Source organism: Thamnophis sirtalis, unplaced genomic scaffold (genome assembly GCF_051295495.1).
Source record: "Thamnophis sirtalis isolate CommonGarterSnake01/CBP01778 unplaced genomic scaffold, rThaSir2_p1.2 scaffold_1, whole genome shotgun sequence".
Classification (NCBI taxonomy): Eukaryota; Metazoa; Chordata; class Lepidosauria; order Squamata; family Natricidae; genus Thamnophis; species Thamnophis sirtalis.
In genome coordinates this window covers 64,868,502-64,878,378 of record NW_028261381.1, presented here as the reverse complement: position 1 = coordinate 64,878,378, position 9,877 = coordinate 64,868,502, and the positions used below count along the sequence as shown (strand labels likewise).

The 9,877-nt window shown below is 36.3% G+C and overlaps 2 protein-coding genes across 2 annotated transcripts; both read left to right on the top strand.

Annotated features, from left to right (window-relative positions):
- The first annotated feature begins 1,548 nt into the window (after positions 1 to 1,548).
- Positions 1,549 to 2,484, top strand: LOC106543782 (olfactory receptor 5AR1-like). The gene has a single exon (XM_014059863.2). It carries the CDS (start codon positions 1,549 to 1,551, stop codon positions 2,482 to 2,484), a length of 936 nt encoding a protein of 311 aa, XP_013915338.2.
- Positions 2,485 to 6,194: 3,710 nt separating this feature from the next.
- Positions 6,195 to 8,031, top strand: LOC106543783 (olfactory receptor 5AR1-like). Its single transcript, XM_014059864.2, has 3 exons — positions 6,195 to 6,210; positions 6,933 to 7,858; positions 7,996 to 8,031. Exons 1-3 carry the CDS (start codon positions 6,195 to 6,197, stop codon positions 8,029 to 8,031), a joined length of 978 nt encoding a protein of 325 aa, XP_013915339.2.
- Positions 8,032 to 9,877: the final 1,846 nt, after the last annotated feature.

The following is a 9,877-nucleotide window of genomic DNA, read 5'->3' as shown; positions in this document are numbered from 1 at the left end:
AGATTAATCAGAAGATCAGAATAAAGGCATATTCCACGGAATTTTCCTAACAAAAGTTTAGCCAGAAAATTGGACTGTTCACTTTTTACAAAGCAACATAATCTATATGATATGATTTTTGGCATGTTGACTCCAAAGATACAGTATAATTTGACAAGCAGAAGTATTTGATGTATAGTTTGTGAAGAAACAGAAGATCTCATTCACCTGACATGTTATGTCTGTATTACACCATATATGTTAACCAAACATGTTGTCAGGCCTGCAATTAGATTCCTTTTAGAATTTTGGCCTGCCACACTTTCTCTTATTTCATTATGCTGTTTCATTAGTATAGTCAATGGGAGGGGGGAATAGACAGGAGTGAGATTGTGGAATGTATTGTTTTCATTCCTTACTAGAAATCAAGGTCATCCTTTGTCTCCGCACCAGTACACCTGACCGGAAGAAGCTGGGTGTGGATGCCAGCGTGGAAGAAGAAGATTGGACCATGTGATGGATTGTCGGTGTGGGGACAAGATCATGAACTTTTAACTGGGTGGAATTCTGATGTCATTTCCAGTATTGGGATTCCATAGCACGATGCCAACATGCCTGTCTTATTAAAGGATAGCTCTGCCTTGGACTCTGATTTAATTCTGAATGATATTTGGAACGCTGACACATATTTTGCTCTGATGGTTCTGTTCTTTGTGATTAGTCTTCTGAGAAATGCTTGTCAAACATTTCCCAAAATGATGGGAGCAAAAATTAAAAGGGGACAATTCCATATCGCACCCCAAAACTCCTACATTCTTTATCTACACCCATAAATGAATCCTTCTGAACCACAATATATCTCATTTATTCCCAGAGTAAGAAATTTCCAGTGTAGCAATTAAACTTGCAAAGAATCCCCCCTCTACTTTAGATGGATCTTCTGGGATGCTTTCTTTAAAGGTAATTGCCATGCAGGGGACAATCACATGGGGATCACAGATAGTAGATAGGGCACACATTTCCCTCTGCAGCTTCACCATTTGCACCACTCCTAAAGAACCCCTTGCTTTCATTTTGCAATTAGATTCGCTAAACAAACAAACTTCTGATGCCAAAAGAATCTGATTGCTATTCGAGGGCCACAGTTAGGATAAAATGCTGCATATCAGGAAGACTCAGTGGCCACATTGAACCTTAGGCTGGAGGTTTCCTGTTCTGATCTAAAAGTATGCTTATGAGATATGTCAAGATTTCCTTCCTGGTTTTAATTTCCCCAACATATAACATCTAAGAACATTAAAGGTCTCAAAAGAGGTCCCAAAAGAGGTAAAATTATAAACAAATAAATAAATTAAAGGATGTTTAGTGCACACACAAAGTACCAGTATCCTATTAATGGCTTAACTTTTTATTTTACTTATGCAATAGTCTGGATTGAGTGAATATAGAATAAAGAATAAGTGTATATATATTTCTGGGGCTCAAATCAGTATACCAGCTGATAATTTATTAATGCCCAGATATTAATAAATATGTTTTTTTTTTATTCTCAACAGGCAGTTCAGATAGATGGAGAAGACTCGGTTCAATCACTCAAGAGTCACCCAATTTATTTTTCTGGGTATTACAAGTAAGCCTGAACTCAAACTCCCTTTATTCATTTTGTTTTTTATTGTGTATATCATTACTGTGGTAGCGAATTTGGGGATTATTTTTATAATCCGATTTGATGCCCAGCTTCACACTCCTATGTATTTCTTCCTTAGTAATCTGGCTTTTGCTGATACCGGTTATTCATCAGCTATTACTCCTAAAATGTTGGTGGATTTTTTAATGGAGAAGAAAATTATTGGAATATTTGGCTGTGCAATTCAAATGTTCTTTTGTGTCTTCTGCGGGAGCAGTGAATGTCTTCTACTGGCTGTGATGGCCTTTGATCGGTATGTGGCCATCTGTAATCCACTGAATTATTCAATCATCATGTCAGAGAAATGGTGTATCTGGCTAGTAGCTGTTTCATATGCTCTAAGCATTTGTTATTCAGTTTTATATATTGTGTGTGTCTTTAGTTTAACCTTTTGTGGACCAAATGTGATCAATCATTTTTATTGTGATATTCCTCCACTGCTAAAACTTTCATGCTCTGATACTCACATTAATCAGATGGTGATATTTGTACAAGTAAGTATAAATAGTATAAGTACTACACTGATCATTCTGATTTCATATGCCTGTATTCTGTCTACTATTCTGAAGATCCGCTCCACTATGAGCAAATCCAAAGCCTTTTCCACCTGTTTTTCTCATGTGATTGTTGTTAGCTTATTTTACGGGACAATCTTTTTTATGTATTTACGGCCCAGTTCTACATATGCACTAGAAGAAGACAAAGTGGCATCTTTGTTTTATACAGTGGTGATTCCCATGTTGAACCCTCTCATCTACAGTCTGAGGAACAAAGATATGAAGGCGGCATTTCAGAAAACTTTGGAAAAATTGCTGTAATTTGAAAGTACATTATTGGGTCAGTAAAAGTGTAAATACTTATTCATTGTATATGCAACTTTAATAGTTTTAAATAGTTTTAATAGTTCTGTATGGGCTGAGTACATAGCCAGGAGACTGAATGAATTTCAACCCAGGTAATACGATAACTATTTACAGTAAACCTGCAAGGATAATTTTTCTTTCAAATTCTAGTTTTCTATGGATATATATTTATTTTCACAGACGAGAATAGAATAAAAGAATAAAAGCACAAGTAAGAAGAAAGAGAAAGAAAAGAAAGAATGTAATAAAGAAAAAGAAATAGGTAAAGAAGTGACTTTCAACCTTCATTACAAGTAAAGACAAATTTTGTGACTCTCTCCACCCATTAAGATTATACATAATGCCACAAAATGACATAATGTGATCTGGCCAATAATACATATCAAAGCTAAATGTTTGAATGGCTATTTAGGTTTTCTTCTCTAAACATTTATTTAAGTATCTGAGTGAGCAATTGGAGAATAACATCTTTTATTGCCTTCAAAGTCTTATGCATACATTTTTAACTAATATAATTTCAGGATATAACATTAGGGGAGAAACTATTTTTTACTCTGTACAAATATTATGCAAGTAAACAAATTTGTTTAATTTGTTGAAGCAAAATATCAATTGGCTTTCTGGGGGATGCAGGTTTTAATCCCCAAGGAATAGGTGTAAACCAGTTTGCCCATAATTTCCTTTACATTGTGTAGTCATGGGAATTGTTACTAAGGTCTGGTATGCATACTCAGTGTTCCCATTATCCATCGTACACTTAAAATGAATATATAGACCATGGCATTTGAATGAACTAGGAGCCATAAATGGATTTCTTATCAATGGATTCTGCAACATTCTTAAAAAAATTAAGCCATCATTTTTAACTCAATACTGCTACCATCTCCTGCCTGTTAAAATTTAGAATTCTCATTTAATGTTCTCTAATTCACATTTTGCCTTCCTCGATAATAGGGAGTAAGAGTGGAAATCCAAAATACCACTTTTATATTACCTGACCCTTTTTTTGGGGGGGGGGGATTGTCAATAAAAACCATACTTAATGTGACCCAAACATATTCAAACTTAATATACATTTCTGAACATACATAACTTTTTGAATAGAATGTCCCTAAATTTAAATTCGAAAGTTTTCTGCATATCTTTGCACTGCTTTGGGGTGGGTTTTTTTTTTTTTTACATGTCCACTGTCTGTGCCATAGCATTTCCAACATTTATTGATTTGCTTATCTTAGATATCATGGGTGGAATTGTATACCATTTATAGAACATTTTGTAGCAAGTTATATCTTGGTGTAAACTTTAAAGATTTAGTCCATAGTTCTTTCCAATGCAACATTGAAACTGATTCTTTAAAATTCTGAATTCATTTTATTATAGTTTTTTTTAATTTGTTCTGCCTCTGTATCATATCTTTTTTCTATCTTTTTTATTGAAGAGTTTGAAAAAGAAAATTAAAAAATTATGCAAACTAATAAAAATTAGCAAAAAGAAAAAGAAGAAATCAAAGAGCAAGGTAAAAGTGCAAGAAAAAAAAAGAAATAGAAAAATAAAACAAAACCAAAAAGGGGCTTGCGGTTTTCTTTACAATAGCTATAAATACAGATATAAATTTTCCTTATTCTGTGGTTACAACTTAATTCTCTTCTTTCTATAATCTATCCTGTTTAATCATTAAAGTCATAAATCATTTTTCTCTCTTTTATGCTAAAAGTCCTTAAGTTTCTAAACATCAATAAACATATTGTCTTTTGTTTGATCAAAGAAATCAATTTAGCCATCTCAGCAAGTTCTGTCATCTTCACCAACCATTCCTCCATTGTGGATATTGATAAATCTTTCCATTGTTGTGTATCCAATAATCTCACTGCAGTTATCATTTATAATGTAATCATTCCATTACTTTTCTTCCAACTGTATATATATCCATCAATCCCAAAAAGAAAAGCTTCTGGCCTTAGTTGTACATTAATCTTTAAAATCCTCTGAATCAGTGTAAATGAATATCGGACATGATAAAATGTCATTTCCTGTTGTTCACATGTCCACAAAATTTTGAAGTTTCTTTATGTATTCTGGAGATGTCATGTCTCTGTATCATATGTAATAAAAAAGATACACACACACCCTTAGTTTTGTGGAAGTCTTTCAAGTTCTGTCTTTTTTCTTAATATAAGTCCTTTATTCTTGAGAACTGATTTTGTGCTCTACATGGGGCTGTTCTCTACATTGAGAACTGATTTTGTGCTCTACATGGGGCTGCCCTTGAAGAGCATTCGGCGACTTCAGCTAGTCCAGAATGCGGCCGCGCGAGCGATCGTGGGTGCACCTCGCTTCACCCACGTAACACCTATCCTCCGCGAGCTGCACTGGCTGCCTGTTGATCTCCGGGTGCGCTTCAAGGTGCTACTTATCACCTACAAAGCCCTTCATGGTAGTGGACCTGGGTACTTGAGAGACCGCCTACTGCCAATTACCTCCACTAGACCGATACGATCGCATCGATTAGGCCTCCTCCGAATTCCATCATCCAGCCAGTGCAGACTGGCAACTACCCGGAGGAGAGCCTTCTCGGTGGCTGCTCCGACCCTCTGGAATGAACTCCCTGTGGAGATTCGGACCCTCACCACCCTCCAGTCCTTCCGCGCCGCCTTAAAGATCTGGCTGTCCCGGCTGGCCTGGGGTTAAGATTCTAACCCCACCCGAATTGTGTGACTGTTGTGTTTTCTTTTTAATATGTTGTATTGTCTTCATGTTGGAAAATTGTTGTCTCTCCCCCCCCTTTTTGAACTGTGAGCCGCCCTGAGTCCCCCCAGGGAAAAGGGCAGCATACAAATAAAGGGAAACTAAACTAAACTAAACTAAATTTTATCCTTCCAGTATTTGTAATTTTATATCCATAGTATTCTCCAAAACTATGCATGGTTTTCAATTTTTTTATTTTGTTACCCTGTTACAGCAGCTGATCTGTCACTGATATCTCTTTGTTTTATTCATTGTTTTACTCATTGTTTCAAACAGCTTCCTTACACTCTCTTCTCTTAGCTTTGTTTTCCATTTATTTTATTAGAAAAAAAACTACCTGGGAATATTTTTTCATTCAGGACCTGTGCTCCTTCTCTCTACCAATATTTTACATTCAGTCTAATTTCCTGTGTCCACAGGTGGGCTCATAGATATTGATTGACTTCACATCATGTTTTGCGTCATCTGAAGCTAGCCTTAGACATTAGTTCAAAGCTTAACACATTTTAATGTGGTAAATCCAATAACAACACTGTGTACCAAAAATATCTCCACGTATTGGTATAAATAGAATATTTATAAAACTATAATGATAGTCAACTTTATTCGTGGAACTCAGTGGATATGTGGAAAAAATCATCTTCTCTAATTTAAAGCAGCTACTGTATATTTAAAGCAAAGCTTCTTAATACGGTTGATAAATATACCCTTAATGCATTATGTAAGAAGTCAGCAAAGCTTTGCAGTTTGGGTTGTTTAAGCAAACAAAGGAGGGCTTTGGAGGATAGCAAGGCAATAGATCCTGAGTGTCTGACTGACACAGAAGAAATGCTATATGGTTGTTAAAAAGGAAGTCCCAGAGGCCCCAGAACATGAATAAATACTCTGTGGGTATCTCCTCAGATAATCACAGAGACGCAATGCTTCATGTTACAAGTAAGTAAATTAGTAATGAATTCGAGGTCTGGCATTTCAGAGGCTAGGCTCAGGAAGACAAACATGATAATAAACATGTTTGCCTTAAGACCAACCATGTGCCTACTTTACGGAAGGAGTGTTGAGGTGGTGGGAAAATGATTTCCCATGTTATAAATAAGATAGGAATGCTGAGCAATGGCCAGAACTGAGAACACAGAGCAGGAATGAAAGCTAAAATATTAAGAATGTTTCTGAGAAGAAGGGTCTAGGAAGCTATTCAAAGGGGACAAAAGGATTTTTTAGTTGGGGAGAAAAGGGTCACAGTACTGCAAGGTTAATAAAATATGAATGGGTAGAAAAATATGGCATCTAGTAATATATGATTTAAAAAAAATACCCAGGAAGAGAGAGAAGAGAATATTGCTTGCATGGCTATTTGTTTGTTTGTTTGTTTGTTTGTTTGTTTGTTTGTTTTACAAAGGACACAACTAAAAGGAAAAACCATCAGGAGAATTGCTGTCAGTAAAGTTGTAGGTAGTTTAGAACCGTTAGGGGTTTTTAGTTATCATATTTTGTTTCATTTTCGTCTTTTACATATAATTTTAAGATTTTATTTTTAAAAACTAAAAAGTAACAAAACCTTGTTTTAACTGAGAAAAATGGGATGGTGATATGATCTTGTCTGTTTGGTCTAGGAGGTAAACATTTCATTTCACTGTATTGTTTCATATTTCAAACAGGAACTCTTGCTGGGGAAATATCCTGGCAGAATCTTACTAGCATAAAAGAATTCATTTTTCTTGGCTTGACAAACCAAACAGAGCTACAATTGCCTCTCTTTGTTCTCTTCCTAAATGTGTACGCTGTCACCTTGGTGGAGAATCTGGGAATGATTTTACTAATCAGATCTGATTCCCAGCTTCAAATCCCCATGTACTTTTTTCTTAGTCATTTAGCTTTCGTGGATATCTGTTATTCTTCAACCATCACTCCCAAAATGTTGGTGGATCTTTTAGCAGAGAGAAAAACCATTAAATTTTCAGCCTGTGCAGCTCAGATGTTTTTATTTGTCGTCTTTGGAATTACAGAATGCCTTCTGCTGGCTGTAATGGCCTATGACCGTTATGTGGCTATTTGTAAGCCTTTTCATTACTCAGTCATTATGTCCAGGAAAACGTGTGCTTGGCTTGTAGCTGGTTCTTATGCAGTTGGCTTATTTCATTCATTTACACACACCATATTCACATTTACTTTATCTTTTTGTAGCTCAAATAAAGTCAACAATTATTTCTGTGATATTCCTCCACTGCTTAAGCTTTCTTGTTCAGACACCCATTTTTATGAGATGGTTATATTTGCTCTGGTTAGTATCAACTGTGTAACCACCACAATGACCATTTTCATCTCTTACTCCTGCATCCTGATTGCTGTCTTAAGGATAAGCTCCACAGAGAGTAGACGTAAAGCTTTTTCCACCTGTAGTTCCCACATGACTGTGGTGGCCATCTTCTATGGGACAATTTTCTTCATGTATCTACGACCAACCTCTACTTATACTCTGGATCAAGACAAGGTGGCCTCTTTGTTCTACACAGTGATGATCCCTATGCTGAATCCCATGATCTATGCCTTGAGGAATCAAGAGGTGAAATATGCCCTTCAGAGAATGGCGAGGAAGTCCATTTTTGCAAAATGGAAGAGAAGAACAATAGAGACACTTTAACTCTGCCCACACCTGGATTACAATCATATTAGAGCTATTTGCAATTGATCAATATTTCAGATTGTGATTCTTGGTGTGACATTTTTGACCAGTTATTGATCTTCAGATGTTATTGAAAATACTCACATTGATGTGCAAGTCATGTCGGATAACTTATTTGATATTCTACAATCTTGAATAGGATCAGTCCCTGGTAGAATATTAAGGTTCCAATTCCACAGAGGCTGAAGCTGTGGTCTCCAGAGCATGTAAAGTTCATATTAGTGACATTTGGGAAAGTAGAACTAGTCTCTCTAGTCCTTCTCAAAAGTATGATTAAGTACAGCAACAACAGTTAATGTTTGTAGCAATCTCTTTTTGTATATATAAAGGACAATCACAAAGTCTGATGCATTTTTTAAAAAAAGATTTACATCGTGCCAGAATAGCATTTTATAGAACACCTCTTTTATATCATTGATAGAGAAACAACTATAGATGATTATGAAGTGCAGATTCTAGCATGCCTCTGATATTCCTTTGTCTTCAGGTTTTCATAGTTTAACATTACCAGATAAGGTGGTATATGTTTTCTCCAAACTCTGTCCTAAATTTATATGCTGCCTTTCCTCCACGGCTCAAGTAGCGTACACAGCATATCCCCTTCCATTTTTTCTATATAATAACAATGTTATAAGTACATTGGAGAGAGGGAGGGAGGGAGGGAGGGAGGGAGAGAGAGAGAGAGAGAGAGAGAGAGAGTGAGAGAGGAGGGACGGTGGGAGAGAGAGAATATGATTCATCCAAAGTTATTCAGTAGTCTTCCATGGATGAGGGTAGACTTGAATCTCGACCTCCACAGATCTATTATACCACACTGGTTTATGTAACTTATAGAAATGAAATATTCAGTCTTACCTGTTTCTATACTACAATGGCATTGCTCAGAATGAAACACAGTAACATGCTAGTTCCATGTCAAAATGGGGGACATTGTGCTGGTATTGTAGTCCAGAGTTTTTCGTAATATTAAAAGAGATAATGTAGTGCTGATAATTTGCATGTCAGGTTATAAGGATTTATTTGAAACAAAGAAATTGGTACTTTTATGATAGGTCAATAAAACATTTATTTGTTTGTTTCCTTGTTTTATTCACTTAAATGCTTTTGCACCAGTTCAGTGAAATGATTGTAAATGCTTTACAAAACATATACAATAAAATTATACAACACATAAACAAACTCTCAATTAAAGCACAATCCAATAATTGTTTTTATATTTTGACAATAATCAAGCACTTTTTAGTTACTTCATAAAATGTTTAGATCCGGGGGGCGGAGCCTGTTGCCGAGGAGAGCTCAACCGAGCTCCTCTCAGAGATCTGGTCTGTATATCTAAATAAGATCATAGATATCACCCCTTTTTGGCTAAGAAAGGGGCAGGAAGTAGCTCTGTGTGCTAGGGTCTATTCGTAATTCACAGCCTTTCTCCTTTTTTTTGGCTGTGGATAGAGATTAGATCCAGCGTGAGTGGAGCTTTTATCTCCAGCCAGTTCTTCTCAGCTGCCTTTTTTTGCAGCCCCAGACAGGCGAGCCCCCCCCCCAGGACAAAGCAAAGTTGTTTGAAGCTAGGATTAATACGGGCGGGTCCCACTCCTGTGAGATTTATGCTTTTATTACTATCGTAAATACCAGCACCATTCGTCTTAGAGGCTTCTTTGTTTAAATGGACTTCAAAATGGCGATTTCTCTCCGTTGGTGACTGATAGGGGATGTACGTAGCTGGTTTTACCTTCCTGCAGACCGCTCCTTAACAAAATAAATTTTTTTTTGTTTTTTTTGGAAACAGAGGGGAGCGAAAGCACTGTTTATTTGTTGATTTATAATGGCACCCAGGTCAAAATCGAAGCGTCTCTCTACAAATGTGCCTAAAGAATCTGTGAAGGAATTTAAAGAATTTATACTGGAATCGCAGCCCTTGTC

Bases quoted from the DNA above. Each gene is read 5' to 3' on its own strand.
- LOC106543782 (XM_014059863.2), top strand. From the start codon at position 1,549: ATGGAGAAGACTCGGTTCAATCACTCAAGAGTCACCCAATTTATTTTT.
- LOC106543783 (XM_014059864.2), top strand. The intron at 7,859-7,995 runs ATGGCGAGGAAG...TCTTGGTGTGAC, and splicing joins TGAAATATGCCCTTCAGAGA to ATTTTTGACCAGTTATTGAT.